The 17,940-nt window shown below is 42.0% G+C and overlaps 2 protein-coding genes across 2 annotated transcripts; both read left to right on the plus strand.

Moving 5' to 3' along the window:
- The first annotated feature begins 9,492 nt into the window (after positions 1-9,492).
- Positions 9,493-10,621, plus strand: mespba (mesoderm posterior ba). The gene is made up of 2 exons (XM_050047699.1): positions 9,493-10,239; positions 10,366-10,621. The coding sequence occupies exons 1-2, from the start codon at positions 9,502-9,504 to the stop codon at positions 10,417-10,419; spliced, it is 792 nt and encodes a 263-aa protein (XP_049903656.1). The 5' UTR covers positions 9,493-9,501; the 3' UTR covers positions 10,420-10,621.
- A 5,128-nt stretch (positions 10,622-15,749) lies between these two features.
- On the plus strand, positions 15,750-16,948 carry mespaa (mesoderm posterior aa). Its single transcript, XM_050047449.1, has 2 exons — positions 15,750-16,519; positions 16,684-16,948. The coding sequence occupies exons 1-2, from the start codon at positions 15,833-15,835 to the stop codon at positions 16,768-16,770; spliced, it is 774 nt and encodes a 257-aa protein (XP_049903406.1). The 5' UTR covers positions 15,750-15,832; the 3' UTR covers positions 16,771-16,948.
- The last annotated feature ends 992 nt before the right edge of the window (positions 16,949-17,940 follow it).

Raw genomic sequence — 17,940 nt, forward strand, 5'->3', positions numbered from 1 at the left:
AGAGACGTGTACATGACTCTGCTGCAGGTGAGTGTGCCTTTTTTTTCTTTTTGGTGGACTGTCATGGTTGATGTCACGGACAGGCTAGAAAACAGGTTCATAAACAGCAGAAAGCAGCATGGAGGCCAGTGAAATGTGACAGTGGTTACTGCTTTTTATATATCCCTGGCTTAATAAGCCAATGTTTCACTGTTGCTTGCACAAAACAAACAGTATTCTGGGGTGGCATGTCATTGCATCTCTGGAAAAGGAACTAAAATCAGTGCGTTCACTCCGACGTTGTATTCCCACCAGTGCAGATTAAGCTGGAGCTGATTTATACCTGTGTCTATTTCCACTGTGAAAAGTTGTGGATGGTACCAATGGAACCGTTCCATACCTTCCCCATTTTTGGTACCCCCTCTGTTGGGTTCTCTAGCACACAGATCTGGTACTAAAAGGTGGAGCTGTGAACACTGCAGTCCATTGATTAGTCAATAGCAGATGGTCACTCTGCTCAGCGCTGAGCTGTGGCTGGTTTTGACACTCATGTAACCACTGTTCATACTGTGGAGGGTTTTATTAGTAACTGTAACTATAAAATGAAAGGATGTTTTGCTGCCTAGAGCAGCAGCTGGAGTCAGAGAAAATGACTTAACTCAGGGCTCACTGCGGGCAACTTTTAAGGTGGAACATTTACTTGTAATGCTACTCAATGAATGAGTTGAGGACGTAAATTGATCAACACACCTTAAATTTCACTGACAACTTTGACCATCACTTTAGTTTTTATATGACATACACTTTTAGTAATTAGTGGATCTTCAAGTGTTTATATTTATTAATTTCGGCCGGGTTATGTGAGCAGCATATATTCTAATCCTCACTCAGAATAAAAAGTGTTGCAGAGCGTCGTTCCTCTGGGCTCTGGCAACACTAAACTCCTGAGCTTGCCTGAGAAGAACTAAATGCACGAACCCGCTATTTTTAAATATCCCATGGAGAGAGACTCTCACTGCAGCCTGTTCTTATCCCATGGAGAGAGACTCTCACTGCAGCCTGTTCTATTTTGTTCAGAAAATGTCAGCATGCAGCTTTGTTCTGTGGACAATAACTGGGGTGCAGACTTCAATCTGTGTCAACAGTAATGAGGAAACAAGTAACACAACGTGTAGCTCAGCGTGTGACGTAAACAGTGATGTACTCCGAGGGAAGCCGCGGCTGGTCAGTCCTTCGGCAATTCTCTCGTAAGTCGGCCCGTTCTTCACCGTTCCTGNTTTGTTCAGAAAATGTCAGCATACAGCTTTGTTCTGTGGACAATAACTGGGGTGCAGACTTCAATCTGTGTCAACAGTAATGAGGAAATACAGTAGCCCTTTTTAAACAAATGTGAAAATTTGCAGGAAAGCCCAATCGTTCTTTCAGCATTGACAGTATAAAAACAAAATCGAGGAGTGCAGCAAAATGCCGCCTACCTACTTTTTTTTATACAGAATGCGCCTTTTTCGGGGCAATGGGGGGTGGGGTGGGGGTGGGGGTGTGAACAAGTAACACAACGTGTAGCTCAGCGTGTGACGTAAACAGTGATGTACTCCGAGGGAAGCCGCGGCTGGTCAGTCCTTCGGCAATTCTCTCGTAAGTCGGCCCGTTCTTCACCGTTCCTGTCATCTGACGGTTAATGGCCTCTTCGTTTGCGAGGGCAAGGAGGGCGCGCAATTCCTTGTCTCCCCAGTTGATCATCTTTACAGTGTCTGTCAGGTTTGTGTTTCCCTCTTGCTACTAGCTGCTCGCTAATTCCTGCTATCAGCTGCTTCCTGTTTATCCACCGCCAGTGGCTTGCACGTTCGGCGTCATCAACAGCTCCTCCCACAAGTCTTCAACAGCCCCTCCTGTTGCGGAAGGGCGCCTCGTTCTGTTTAAACTAAAAGGTTCCGCCAATATGACTACCCTACGAGGCGGAAAATTGGGCACCTCGGATCAACTCGCCAATCCGGCTCTGTGTGTCTAAACGCTCGCAGCATGCCGGCAAAACGGCCCAACATTCGTGGAAAATCTGGCAGTGTAAAAGGGGCTAGTGAGTGTTGGACGGAGCAGTGAGTGACAACAACCCCGCCCACATTTAAGAGTACTGTTTGCAGTGGAAACACTAGGGTCTAGATACCATGTGTGAAGCGTGTGTTTGGTGGAAATGGGGCTTTTTTTTTTTTGGCCTGGGTATGAATGCCAGTTGTAACCTTCCCATTACTTATAAAAGCCAGATGAGTGGTAGTAGGTTTTTTGGTAAAGGGGTTTTATAGAATTTCAGATTTGAATAAGCACTTAACTATTTGGGGAAATACGAGAGTTAAATGAGAGGATTACTAACACTCTCAACATGAGAAGTGGTATCAGTTACCTCATCTTGTTCAAGAAAGTGAATAAGCTCATATCCCAAAATGTTGACCCTTTTGATGTTGTCTGACAACTGTGCGCCTAACAGATATGCATCATTTATGAAATACAGTCACAGAGGATGAATTTTCATTGTTGTACTCGTGAAATTTAATTGAACAATTTCAGGGTGGATTAAGCAAAAAACATTCCTCTTAAATTAACAGTGTGTAAGATTGAGAGGGATTTAGTGGTATCTAGTGGTGAGGACTGTAGATTACAGCCAGCTGAAACATCCTTCAGTGTTCATTATACAGGAGGTTTTTGCCGGGAGCTGAATTATCCACAGAGGTCTCTTCCTCTCCAAAACAACACACGGGGTGATTTAAATTAGTAAAAACACTAAATGAAGCAGTTTCATGTGACAAATCAGTGTTTCTCCAACGTTGTTTGGCATGTCAGAGACAGGCTGCTAGCCCAGCACCTGGTAATGTGTGCTCACCATTTTTCTTTGATAACTTAGGATACAGAATTTTAGGAGGTTTTTAACAGGAATTATCTGCAGAGGTGTCTTACTTTCCAAAAGCAATGGACCCAATGATTTAAACTAGTAAAAATACTGAATTGTGGAGTCGCAGAAGGCTTTCTAACTTTGGCGGCCGACGTGAAATTGTGAATAGCCCAATCTAGAGCCAGTATTCGGTTTGACCATTCTGGGCCACCATAGAAACATGGCAGTGAATGTGGCCATCTCCAGAAACCAGGACCAGCTTCCTATTTAAAAAAAACAACAAATCTTATTTTCAGGTGATTACACACAGACAAAAAAACACATGTATTATATTCTATGTCTGCCAATATATCCCCACACTGGACCTTTAAAGCGGTTGAACAGATGAAAACATGCTCTCAAAAAGAAAAAGAAAAGTTCGGCTGTAATATTCATGATGTAAAACTCACAAATACAGTTGGAAAGTTTTAAAATTGACAGCATTAGAGTATAGAGTATATCAGCATCGCAGTGTTGCACTGTCTGTGTCAGCAGAGGGAGAAGAACCTTGAAATCTTTGTTCTGTTCTGTCATGTAAAAATAATTTTGTTTTGTCAAGTCAAATCCGTTCTCAAACATGTTATATTTCAGGCCTGGTAGCAGTGAGTGGGAGCTGAATATAACTGTTCCCATGTCAGTGGCAGCTGTGTGTCGGGGGGTAGGCGAGGAGGGCTTGTAAAAACATGGCAGCACACAAGTGTGAGCAAGTGCCGTTAGTAGGAGGATGTGTTTACTCTGGCTGAGGTGTGAAAGACACTCTGCTGATCTGTCCACCAGGTTTATCTGGATGTCAGACTAGAGGGCAGCAAACAGAACACACACTGGAACTAATGATTTAATATGATGTAGTTTGATCTCAGAGATTTGGCTCATTAATGTAACGTTAGATTTAGGTTTGTATACTCAAGGTGGTCTGGAGTAATAAAATATTATCAACACACCCTACAAGTCAACACTCAGTCCTTCCTCTCTACTTTCTGTTTCACCAATTACATTTTTGTCAGGTGATTGTGTAAAGTTTTTCTGTTGAATGTTATGTTGCGAATGTCACCCTCTTACAATTAGAGGAAATTTACTGTCCACCTCTGGCTGACCCCTCCGGCTCCAGCGATGTTTCACACCTAGGGTGCAGAATGTATCCCCCTCACCTGCTACCTCACTCACTGTCATGCATACCACACAAGTTTAAGAAAAACTTGCCTGTGTTTTAAGTAAGTGAGTGAGTCTTAATTATCTTCATCGTTTTTATCATTCCGATAATGTGACTTCATCTCATCGCCGAAAAGTCAACTGTGATGTCATAGTACAAGGAACCACAGGGCACATTTTGGGAAATATGATTGTTTTGGGAAACATCTTCATGTCCATGATGCCCCATGATTGTCTTTCACATGTGCAGTAGTGAACCAACTGTTGTGTGAGCAGATATAAATGGATTACAAATGAAAAGGAAACACCAACATAGTGTACTGATGTCATGGGCGGATCATGAGACAATGGGGCCTGGAGCACAGATATGAAAAAGGCCCCACCACATCTCCTACATTTGTGTCTCCTTGTGGTTATTTTGGCCCTTTTTGTAGTTCTTTTTCAACTGTTCGTGGTCATTTTGAGTCTCTTCCTGGTCGGTATGCATTCATTTGAGTGACATTTTGCAGGTGAAGACAAGGGGGGGCCCTCACACTTTGGGCCCCTAGGCTATGCCCTGTAGGCCTGTTCAGAAATCCACCCATGCTTGGAAGCTTTTTGCCTTTTGTTTAACTCATTTATTCATTTCTAATTTCTTCTTCAGTAACATAATTATAACAACTGGAAGCATTTTGTGCTCTTGAATATTAACCAAAAAATATAGTTTATTATTTATCCTCAAGGATGAAATTTTTTTCCACATTAAGTGCACAAATAAATTAGACATACAAAATTATACAAAAATTATACAAAGGAGTCACAGACATGGATTGGCATTCTACACACCACATACTGGATTTCTTGTACAGCTAAAACAAGATTACTTATATAAAGCTTATGCAGTTATGGGAACAAAGCTCTTGATAAAATGGACCTTTCTGCACATGGGTAGCTGATACCTGTGTCCAGAAACAAAGGGGGGTGAAGTTCTGGTGGAGAGGATGATCTGGATCCTTTGTGACTGTGAGTGCTTTTCAGATCAGGGATGAGGTGACACAATAGGACAGGTCTTGGGGACCAAAGCAGCATGTTCCAATAGATTATTCCTCCATGCTGTGGCTATGATCTTTTATTCTTTGCTGTGTCACCGTTTACCGTGGCACCAACATGTCCCCACAGCTACCATTGAAATGATATCTAATTTGATATTATTCCAAGCAGAGGGAGCACACTGGAGGTCGTGGTGGGGTTGATGCACTCAGGAGGGCCCAGACAGGTGGCAGGCAGCCCAGCCTCAGAGCCTGCTGTGGGTGCGTCGTCCACCCAGAGGTGCCAAACTCCAGTCAGGCTCCCACAGCCTCGCCTTGGTCAGGGTGACTGGCAGGGTCACAGTGTGGGTTCAACCCCAGTTCACCCTGCCCTCAGCCTGACATAACACACATCTTACAATTATTTTGTTTAGGGTGTCTTATATTTTATCTTTTTCCACCTCACCTCACTGTTCAACCTAGTTTTCATTATTTAGGCTCCCTGGAGCTGGCAGGGCTTCAGTGTTCCGGTCAAAGGAACTAAAAAAGGCTCCAAGCTGAAGGACACCCTCTATGAAAACCAGACAAATTCAGCATTTTGGACCCTTTTGTGTTTCATGTTTTTGTTTCACAGAGTATTTTTTTTTAGTTATCTGCATTGCTGCAAGCCATTTCTCCATCAGGGATGATAAAACCCTTCATACCGAGCCAACTACAAAGTGCTGCTGTTTTCATGGAAACTGAACTGTGAAAAATCAGAACTGTCCACTGTGTTGAATATAGATGAGATGTATGTCAGGAGTGATGTTACAATGATTTAATAAACAACATAGATTGATAAATAACACAGACAAATTGCCTCATGGCTCAAAAAAGCAGCTGCATGCACTCAGAGTGGTTTGGGAAAAACAAAGTGAAAAGCATAACTTCACTGACTCAGCATTCACCCACACATTATTTAAGGAAGAACTGAAAACTTGAGCTGGTGGTTATATTGATTTTCTCTAAAATTCAAAATATCCCATCTCTATATGTTCTAATTTGACCAACTAAGCACTTTAGTTCAGTATTGTCCATGTCAAATATCTCAGTGTGCTCCTGCAAAGCAACAAAAGATGGAACATCACCATTTCTGAGTTCAAATGCATCACTCTTTCTAAATAGATTTGATGCTAAAAACAAAACCTGGTGAAACACAAGGAAACACAGGGAGAAGAGGGGTGAGATGGGGACAGAGAGTGGGTAGCAGTGGCAGTATTTTCCAGCGTTCCCGGTTCTCACAGCTGAGGTGTGAAGTGACACCTCCAGACTCATCAGTTCTCATCAGCGTGAAACCATCACGCCTCTGCTTTAACTGGATAATACACCTCATTAAGCTTCATTATAAACGTATTTACATTTACATTTAACCATGTAGGACACAGGTTTCTATCCAGAAGCACATACAACAGGAACAGCAGCAGCAGTAGCAATGGAGGAAGCTTCACTCCCAAGATCAAGATAAAGACAGTGAAGGGCTCAGAGATCACAGTCTGACTCGCTGTGACAATAAAATGATCATGTTGGTGAGAAGTGCTGGGATATAAAGTGAAGGAGATCAAGTGAAGGGCACAACACACTGATGTCAGGTTCAAGGTTGGAGTGAGGTGAGGAGGAAGAAGCATGAGAAGGCAGTTTCACCCTACAAAGAGGACATGAATCAGCTCTGCTCTCTTGCAGCAATAATGAGAAATCTCCTGACTTCTCAGACACGGACATAATGATATATATTTTAACCCCAGCCTCTCCAGTGCTTTGGTTTGCCTGCTTATGTACGCTTACAAAATAATTTAAAAATCATTTATGTTGTGTCTCAGGCACAAAGCATGCTGCGTTGACGCAGAGCCCACACCATAACCTACACCATAGCCTGACGTGCACCTCCCCAGAAATAACTACACTTTGCTGCGATGCACACCTCCTGTCTAATTTTGTAAACCGAAACCATTTCCCTCAGTGGAAATGAAGCTTTTACTTACTGTTAGTTCACAGAGAGGAAACATGAATTGTGAAGACAATAATGTCTCCACAAAATAGCATTTTAAGTCTTGTGTGATTTATCCTGGCTTCATATGGGTAGAGGAAATCTCTGCTAATTGCTAGGCTAATTAAGACAATGTAAAATGGCATACACTTGTGCTAATAATGTTAGCATGTTGTATTTGTTTGGAAAACGTGTTTGGTCTAAGACATATATTTTGCCGGTGAACCTTGTGAGTTGTAATGGAGCCCAATTTTGTAATGTTACCTTTGTTTAATGTTGCTGTTGTCCTTAGTATCATTAGCATGTTGTATTTGTGGGGAAAATGTGTCCAGCAAAAGACAAGTATTTTGTCTGTGAATCTTGCAAGTTATAATGAAGCCAATTTGTGTACTTGTAATTGAAACTGTCTCTACTAAGCCATGTTTAATGTGTGTTTTGGGTGTGTTTTGAATCAACTAAATACAAAGCACAAGTATGAATGCTCACAACGGCATAGGCCACATGCCTAAGCTACGGCGTAGGCTCTGTATAGAGCTGACACACAAGTATAAATCAGCCTCACGCTTACACCTTCTTGCTAAAACTGGGTGTAAATCTTTTGCCCAGTCAGTGGCAGGCGTAAAGTAAAATATCTTGGCCCTTTATATCAGCAGCCTGATAAAGCCTTCAACACAAGAGCTTTCCTGCTCAAGTCTTCTTTTTCTCTCACTTATGTACAAACATGTTGAACAAGCTGACATTCACCAGTGAAAAGTGCACTGCTAATGTCAGTTATCAAGCTAGATAGCTGGCGCATTAGCTGCCCAGATGCAGATTCTTTTTCTCTAATCCATAATAACGTTGCTGCAAATAATAAATGATGAGCTACATATCAACAGGACAGCAGGAGGATGTTAACAATGTATCTTAGCAAAGCATGTGCTGCAAGGCAATAGCAAGACATGTTGTAAACATTCATATGAACACACACCACTAAGACCGGGCGTAGTTAAGACTAAGATTAAGTGTGGCTGGTGCAACCAATATTAAGTCCATTCTAAAGACCAACTCAGCACCAGGCTTAGTAAAGACCAGTTGATGCAACCTGCTCCATGAATCATAATTCAGAGATGCAAATTCTGAAAGACAACTTAAAAAGGGAGACATGATCCATATCTATAGTCCTCTTGATAAAAATGTTAACATCAGACCATCTCTGTGATGTTCATTTAATTAACAAACCTTTTTTCTATCATAGCTTGTAGGCCTAATGCTATAGTAAGTTACCCTCACATGAACGTATACTGTCTTTCAAGATTAATAACAATTTATTAATGGTGGAAGAGACACTTAATTGAGGTAAAATTAGCAGTATTACAAAGTAAAAATACTCTGTTGCAAGTAAAAGTCCTACATTCACAGTTATATTACAGTACCACAGTATAGCAAAATGTCAGAGTATCAAAAGTATCACAAGTAAAAGCACTCTTTATGCCAAACGATCTCTTTTCGGAGTGCTATACTATAAGATTATTATTATTTATGCATTAACATGTAAGTAGCATTTTAATGTTTTAGTTGGTTGAGGTGGAGCTGATTTTAACTCTAAGTTAATAAACGCATTCAGTTCAGACTTGTTCACCATGTTTAGATCCTGAGATTATATATTTGAACACTGGATTTTTATGCATTACTTTGGTGATAATCACTCTCAGATCCTTACTGAGTTTAATGTTTTTTTTCCTAAATTTTAAATAATTACAACAATATATATATGTATATATATATATATTTTTTTTTCTTTTACATTATTAGTGATGGGATTTTATTTGTGTTTTACCGGTGCAGAAACAAGTGAAGTTAGCATTTGATCACAAGTTGGAAAAAATACTGAAACATCATCAAGTGCTTAATAAAGATTATGGGAGTTTTAACCTGGTGTGACATTGCCTGTGTCTATCCAGGTATAAAACAATAGATTTATAGTTTGCAGTGGATGACTTCTTTACACTTTCCTATTTATTGTCCAGTTCAGTGACCAGTATTTTGACTTTAAAAAGTGAATGTGGGAGAAATCAGATCTTTCAAAACAAACCCTGTCCCTTAAACATGTGCAAAATGCATCTTGGTTGCTGCAGGGACAAAAAGCAAAAACTGTTTATTGTTTTGAGCAGGAGTCAAAATTCACACTTCCACTCCTGTAGCTGAATTTTCCCAGACACAGAGGAGAGGGAGAGGAACTGAGACAAAGTCCCAGTGAGGGAGCGTGTGTGTGTGTGTGTGTGTGTGTGTGTATGTTCAGGGGCAGTGGCCTCTGCTGTAGACAGTGATGGTTTGTGAGAATCTGCGGAGGTGTCACTTCACACCTCTGTGGCCTGGCCTAGACTTAAAAACCAGTGCCACAGACCTGAGCAGCACTCCCAGCCTCAGTCCCTCCACACAACATGGATACCTCCTCAGTGCCTCTGCTCAACTACGGCCTGCAGTACCAGTGGTGTTCTGACTCGGATCTCTCCAGCATCTCCTCTTCAGAAACCCTCTCCCCTGTTCCCTCTATGGATTCCAGCCTCTCTCCTTCCTACCAGCAGCTGCCACAGTCCACTCCTAAAGCAGCCAAGACTGGATATTCCCAGACTCTCAAATCCTCACCCTGCTCCCATTCTGGACGTGGCCGGAAGACGGGCCGAGCCACCCGGATGCGCAGCAAGCAGAGGGAGAGCGCCAGCGAGAAGGAAAAGCTGAGGATGAGGGATCTGACCAAGGCTCTGCATCACCTCAGGTCCTACCTCCCGCCCTCGGTGGCCCCTGCCGGACAGACCCTGACAAAGATAGAGACCCTTCGCCTTACCATCCGCTACATCTCCTACCTGTCGGCCCAGCTGGGCCTCAGCGAGGAGGTGCTGTTTCAGAGGAGGGAACAAGGAGACACCTCGGCCAGTGACATGTCCTCACCTGACATCCTCAGCTACTTCCAGCACGGGTCCATGGGGGGACAGGGGGCCCAGCTGCAGAACCAGAGCCTGTACCCAGCCCAGTGTCACAGCCAGAACACCATGCTGCATTCTGGGAACTGTAGTTTTGGTGTGGATCAGTACAGTGGACAGTACATTGAAGCTCCTCAGGGAGACATGAGCATGGATACCATCCTGCAGTCACCTCCAGCAACACAGCCCTGCTGTCAGGTATGTCAGCATTTACTCATTAACATAATTCATATGGATATCACACATCATGCTTCTTTTTTTATTTTTATTTTTAATAAAAAATACAAAATACTAATCAAATTTCCTGTTGATTCTTTAATACAGATGTGTGGCAAAGACTTCTGCATGCCGCTGGTTCCCAGAGAATACTGGGGTTAAACACCCCAACACATCATCATCACCACCATCATCTTCATCATCCAACAACAGACACAAACTCTGTTTTAACTGCCTCACTGTGAAACAAGTAATTTATTTATAATATATATGCTATACTACATTTTATTTATTTTGTCCTGTGAAATGTTCCATGTAAATATTGATATGTCTAACAACTATTTTTATATTTCTTTATACCACTATTTATAATAAAAATGTTAAAATGTCTCATGTGTTGTCATCATTTGAAGTCTTATCTCCATGATCCAGTGCAGTTTAACTCGCGGTTGTTCTGGTTAGCTCCCAGTTTGTATGTAAATGTGAGGTAGGATGGAGCCCAACGAGAAATAAATGCTACAGTGCGCCCTCTGCTGGTCATGAAGGCACACTGGCACCTCACAAGATAAGAGAAGCTTCTCATCTGGATGATGGTTCTCAGTGGGAAACATAAAAATACACAAATACCATAAAATGGCAAGCCTAACTATAAAGTGAAGAGATTAAATGGGTTGTGAGGTGGTTATAAATGACATTTTTACTATAATAATGTATCAAATAACAACATGACAATGTGAAATGGGTTGCTTGTAGTGATTAAGCTTCAGAAAATTACCAGACAGCAGACAGACACAGTTAGAGACGAACTGGTGAACATATAGTGAAGCATTAAGCAGCTAAAGAGCCAGCCATTCACTCAGGAGTTGTTAAAGACCAAAAACTGACCTGAAAGGAATGCCGCTGTTACTCTGCAACTGCTGGATGTGTAAATAAGCAACAAGTTCGTCATATCAACTTAAACAGTGCACTTGCAAATGACTAAAGGTGGTTCATATTTTATAATATTAAGTAACACAATTGATGATATTAAAATTTAGAGGATGTGTTTATTTGCAATTCTTGAAACACTTAAACTCATAACTTCTACTAAAAAAAGCCCCCATAGGTCACTACTCCAAAATTGTCTAAACCTCCTGAGACCCTGTGTCCTCATATGGGGACATCACAGTTTGGGTTTACTTAACCTTATACTTCATTCTGCTTAACTGTTGCAGTCTGCAGCTGATCCTGACACAAAAGTGGACCAGGTGTGTACAATGTTCGTAGTTTGATATGCCATACAAACTTTACCAATTTTAGCAACACTAACAAGATAATACACTTTTAATTAGAAAGTACTCGTTGGAAATTGGGATTATATTATCATCTTGTTTAAGGACATTGGGACATAATTATCATTGACAATATTTCGTTTTTTATACTTATCAGGTGCCACTGATCTCAAAGGAGAAATTGAAAATGCATCCTAAACAAAAGTTCGGGTCTTATGAGGTTACAGGATAAGCTCAAATATATTTCAAATCTTTCAGAAAACAATATTCAGATAAGATTCATATAAACACTGAAACAGCATTTACTTCTTCCTTGCTTCCAGTGTGTTGATGTGATGTGGGGCAAAAATGTATTCCAAACTTTCCCTGAAGCTTTTATGAGGCTTCACCTGAAACACTAAAAATTGTGAAGCTAATCCTTTCTTACCACTTTGTCTGAATGAATCATATATATTCTGTATCAGCTTGTTACAGTATATCTCCTCACTGGAGCTACAGCACATGTTTACACACTGAGTGACATATTCCTCCCCAATTTAATAATGATGGCACCATTCAGTCACATGGAAATATTGTGACGGCTGCCTGGTGGCCTGAAGGTTGAGACAGCTATCATGAAGCTCAGTTTGAATCCATCCAGCGGCCTGTGTTGAATACCATCAAAGCCCTCTGAGCCAGAGATAAGTTCCCCCAAAGGGACAATACAGTATTTATTATCTTCTCTCTCTCCTTCCCCAGTGTTTCCTGTCAGCATCTTTGCTGTAAGCTATCTAATTAAGAAAAAACGCCAACTTATAATCTTTTAGAAAATAAGGAAGTATTCCCGTGGTCTTGTGCATCATTTTTGTTCACATTTTCGACAAATTCAGAAAATAAAAGCTTTTTTCACGGCGGCCATGTCGACCGGTCATACTGCAGCAGGAAAAGCACAGGTGTTAGTATTAACTTTAATGATGGCACCCTCAAACTGAAGCCGAAACGATAATTCTATTATTTACACCTGTGCTTTTCCTACTGTGACATGTCAACATGTCCTCTGTGAAAACAATAATTCTTCACAAATCATGCGCGCTATAAATGTCAAAGGCAAAAAAATAATATGCCACAGAGAAGCCATACATATGTAAATATAACTGGCCATAATAGGTTACAAAAATACCTTAAGCATGGAATTAAGTAACATTACCAAATCAGGAAGTCCTTTCAGACACCTTATAATAGTTTCCTGTCGTGGTCTGAAACCTGTGATAAATGAGTTGTCTGAGGTTTGCTCCACAGCAGACCAGAGATCAGCTTCTGTCACAGGTTATCTAGTTTATTTAGTGTATCTTTGTTAATGGGGCTCTGCAAACACAGAGAGGTTCTTGGCACCGCTAAGTCTAGACTAAGATATAAGATCCTCCCCGCTCATTCCCCCTTTCTCTCACCTACAGCCCTAATTACCTGCTAGAGCCAACAGAGAGGGCTTTAATATTCATAGAGAAGTGTGGACCTGCATAGCAGGCAGGGGAATTAGGCCCGAGTGTTTAGTTTGCCACATACATGCAGTTCATTTGATATGCAAGCAGCAAACCTGAGGAGGCAAAGCCTAATATACTCACCTAGGTCTTTCATCACAGAAAAGCTAATAAAGTCTCTGGCCTAAAAGGGTTTGGGATGAAAGGGTTAACACTGCTGTGCTGATTATTCACTCATTACATGTGAGTAAACATCATCAGAGCTAATGTGGATTAAAAGAAGACAGATCCCCTGCATCATCCGCCTGGGAGGGAAAGAAGAGAGATGACAGCTGGGGAAACTCTGCAGAAGGTTTACACTGGAAAATAATTATCAGCTCATAGTTTATCATTTCAAACGAATACGAAAGTGATGAAAAAATATGCACAAATATTTAGAAAAATAATAATTATTCACACTTTAATCAACAAAAGACTAAAGTGCTAGAATTAGTTGTAATAAGTGCTATCAGTTATTTTATGAGTACCACTCTCATCAGACAAGAGATAATTCAGTTTTGAGTGCTTAAATAAGTGTTAAATAAGTAACCTGTGTGTTACAGAGCAACAGGTCAGTGGAAGGAAAATGACAATTGTTCATGTAACAAAAACAGATTAAGACTGGGAGTGGCAGAAATATAAACGCCAAGTTTTCTCTGGCAGTATTTTAATGTCACATAATGACGTGGGTAAAGGTCACTGTGGGAACTGGTCCTCCGGTCAGCTGTCAAGTCTGGTGTCACCCCACACACTCTTCAACTCAAGACAAATAAAAAAAACTAAACCAGCTTAAGCAGAATCTGTTTTAGTGGCTTTTAGAAATGTTGGTTTTCAAATAATGTCCCATGTTTGCTCTGGATGTTTATCTGGATTCGGATGTCTGTTTTTCTTGCATAACATAGGAGGTGCAGAGCTGTGCGAGAGCGGTTCACACATCCTGCTCATAGGTTTCACCTCTGCTGCAGAGCAGGAGTCAAATGTGACGCGGCGGTTTGTGGGAACGCTGCCCAGGACTCAGATCCACAGTCGACACCTGATGATCAAATCCACAGAAATATCAGAGAGAATCCAGTGATCTGTGAGTTCTTCTTACAGCATGGAAGGATTCGAAAATTGAGGAGTCTTGTTTTGAACATCTTAATTCGGATACCGACAAATCACTGAGAAGGTCAGGACTGACACTATAAAGGATCTGTAACGATACACCATCAACTTACTGTCAGCCTTAAACACATTTAACCACTGCGCAAAATGTAGCATGTTTTAGGCTATACTTTGGTGTATTTTACTTTATGTTATTTTAAATGCAACTATCCAAAATTAAATACACATGCAGAAAACTAAGCACCAATATTTACACACTTAGATGAAATACAGCAGTTAGTGAACCAGAACATTTAGGAGGTCAGTGGTAAGAGATGCTACATGGTAATGACTTTTTTAAACAAAAAATAAGCATAAAATCAGTAAAGAACAAACAGGTTTTTCACCAGTAGCCAAATTATCCACAGAGGACTCCTCTGCAACACAAATGGAACAGGCATTTATAACTGGTAGAAAAACTGAAAAAAGCTGTTTCACGTTACAAATCAGAGCTTCTCCGATGGTGTTTGGCATGTCAGAGAAGGGCAGCTTACCCACCACATGCCATGGTGTGCTCACTCTTTATCTGATCCAAACCTTTAGGAGGTTCCTACTGGGAACCGAATGATTAACGGAGGTCACCTCCTCTCCAAAACAAACAGACCCTGTGATTTAAGCAGGTAGAAACACTGAATAAAGCAGATTCACATTATCATTCAGCGTTTTGCCGATGCTGGTGGTCGCAGATGGGCTTCTAACTACTGTGGCTGACTTGAAAAACAGACAACAAGAAAACTCGAATGGCCCTATCTAGAGCTAGTGTTTGGTTTGTTCGTTCTGGGCTACTGTAGAAACATTACGGCGAACATGGGTTGGAGATCTCTTTTGAAAGGGAGACCTGGATAGGACAGTGTTCTTAGTAATAAATAACTAAATGGCCAAGTTCAGTTCAATATAAAGTGTGTTAATAGTCCTGCACATTCTTCCAGGTGGATCAGAGTTCCCAGGACAGGGAGGCCTACTGCTGTCCAAACAGGATGAAGTGTAAACTTCTCACACCTCACAGCTGCCTTGGCACACTTCTCCAGCCTGACCTTGTAGGGGACATCAGGGAAGAAAGAGAGAGTGGCTCTAATGAGAGGCAGAACTGCCATCTAACTTCAGTGTAAAGAACGTTTAATGTACATGAATGATGATGGGGCATAGTATTGACCACTGTGTTTGGCTGAACCGGAGGCCTTACAGTTACAGGGCAATGATTTTGGATCATTGGATATTTCTGGTCACAGATCATGTAGCTGCCTCCAGTCACAGCCCATGGCACTCCAGATTTCTAATAAAAAATCCTCAGGAGGATTTAGAGACAGACCTGTGACCCAGGTGAAGCCCCTGTCATGGCAGGGTCATGTTCCCAGGCTGCAGGAGTGTGTAGTGTGAATTTGCCATGATGCCTGTGCGAGCTGCCAGGTCACACCTTGTGCTGGAACTGGCATGTTTCCCATGGGACCCCCTGGCCTAGGTGTCGGCCCTGCTCCCAGAGCTTCTCAGGACCTGAGGTGGCTGCTGGAGGTGCAACCTCACACCTCCCACCACATATATGGAGCAGCCTCTCTGGTCCTCTTCACTATCCTCTGCCTGCCTCACCAGAGACACACTGACAGTTCACTGCTCAGGGAAGAGCTTACAACCACAGCATCGACTTCACCCACGACGACAACAGCAGCTATGGATGTGTCCTACTGCTCTCCTCTCCAGCTCCAGGATGACTCTTTCCTGTTTGACTGCAAGACCCTGCTGGACAAGTCTTACGATCCTCTGGCCTATGATCCAGCCTCAGATCCTGGTTACTTCAGTGCTGGCAGCAGCCTGTCTCCTACCTCTTCTGTGGACTCCTTCTGCTTCTCCCCCACCTCCCTCCAGGCTGCTGGAATTGAACAAAATGCTTTGGAGTGTTTTGTCTTCAAAAGCCCTGCAGCACCTGGTCTTACCCATGAGAATCAGACTCTGCCCTGCTCCAAATCCTCCACAGCTGCCTCTACCACAAAGAAATCCAGGTCCAGGTATCCAGGGAAGAAGCGCCAGACAGCCAGTGAGAGAGAGAAGCTGAGGATGAGGGATCTGACCAAGGCCCTGCATCACCTCAGGAAATACCTGCCGCCCTCAGTGGCACCAGCCGGACAGACCCTGACCAAGATCGAGACGCTGCGCCTCACCATCCGCTACATCTCCTACCTGTCCGCTCAGCTGGGCCTCAGCGAGGAGGTGCTGGAGCAGAGATCCTCAGGCTTTGTGGAGCAGCCCCCAACCCTTAGCCAGTTCCTGGGTCAGCCAATGGCCAGCTACAGCCCACAGGAACCAGACTGTCACACAGTGTGCACAGCCCAGCTATCCTCTCTGCAGCCCTCATATCAGGTATGTTCATGTCATGGGCATTAAACTTTATACTTTTTAATAATTAATGGTTAAACTAAAGAGAATTCGCTTTACAATGGCCGTGTTTATTCATAACCTACTCTTGTAGAATCCAGAGTGTTAGCTGAATGAGTTCGTAACCCAAATCTGTTTTCTGTCATCAGGTTCCTAGCGGAGTTTGCTCCACCAGTCAGCAGTACTGGATGCCACAGCAACAACTTCAAAACGCCACCTTCTCTGGACAGTGCTGAGACATACGGCAATCCGTCCACTCAACTATTTTCATTGCAACAATGACCTCTAACAAAATTTATGGACAAAAATTCTCGTTTTTTGTTATTTTGAACAAAATATATTTCTGTGTCTTTTTGTATTAAACTGTGTATTTATTGAGCTTTCACCATGTGAACAGAATAAACGTAATTTATCAAAATAATCCTTGAGTTTCTTGCATTCATCCAACATGCATTCATGTTTGTCTCTTTCTGGTTTATTATTTCTTATGTATTAATCAAATGAAATCATACAGACTTGGTGCTTGGCCTCTACTTCCTTACACAAACACTACAGCTGTCAGCAGGACAATGAGGTGCTAAACAGCGAGCACATCCCCTCTGAAGTCCTTAAGGAAAGACCCCTGCTGAGAGAAGTGGCAGCTGAACTAGGACCAGTTAATTGGCACCTTTTCTATCCTGTGTAAACATGGCTGCTAGTTGACACCATGGAAGAAACCTCATGATAAATATCCGGCCCAGGATAAAAGGGATAGTTCAGACAGCTCGTTCCAACACCTTCAGTTCCCATTAAAGGCTCTCATCAAAGCCACCAGACGTCATTGAAAAAAGAGTAATTTTGGCTCTCTGAACATGAAAGCTGCTGGTTGTCGGCTGCCTCAATCAGTTAGTTTGTTTATGCTATTGTGTGACTTTAGTGAATCCAAAGTATCCCTTTTACATGCCAAAATCACAACATAACCCAAACAAACTGACTGAATAAGGCTGCAGTTGACCAGAAGGTCCTGTGTTCAGCGATGTGAAATCTCTGTTTTTCTCAATGGACTCTGGCTTTGAAGAGAACCGCTTCAATTCCTCATTGAAAATTGCTGTCTGATGGTGAGATAAAGCACTGATAATATTCTAAATTTAGCATACACTTAAATTGATATTGGTTCTTGGGTAGCTGAAATACATTTTGTTGCTGACCCTGGCCACAGAAATAGATTGCTTAATTTCTGTGTTAAACTCCAGCCTGCTTCTCCAAACTGGGGACATGCTGACCACAATCTATGTGATACAGTCCCACTGCAAAAGATCCAAACTATCCCTGGTAAGCTGGTTTTATTTCACTTCCACTTCAGATTGTCCCTTCCTGTTCTGAGGTGTTTCTCTGTACTGTCCATGTATAATTTATATCTTAATATT

Source organism: Epinephelus moara, chromosome 1 (genome assembly GCF_006386435.1).
Source record: "Epinephelus moara isolate mb chromosome 1, YSFRI_EMoa_1.0, whole genome shotgun sequence".
Classification (NCBI taxonomy): Eukaryota; Metazoa; Chordata; class Actinopteri; order Perciformes; family Serranidae; genus Epinephelus; species Epinephelus moara.

Excerpts from the sequence above, each read along its gene's own strand:
- mespba (XM_050047699.1), top strand. The coding sequence starts at position 9,502 with ATGGATACCTCCTCAGTGCCTCTGCTCAACTACGGCCTGCAGTACCAG. Across the intron at positions 10,240-10,365 it reads CAACACAGCCCTGCTGTCAG|ATGTGTGGCAAAGACTTCTG; the intron begins GTATGTCAGCAT and ends TCTTTAATACAG.
- mespaa (XM_050047449.1), top strand. The coding sequence starts at position 15,833 with ATGGATGTGTCCTACTGCTCTCCTCTCCAGCTCCAGGATGACTCTTTC. Across the intron at positions 16,520-16,683 it reads CTCTGCAGCCCTCATATCAG|GTTCCTAGCGGAGTTTGCTC; the intron begins GTATGTTCATGT and ends TTCTGTCATCAG.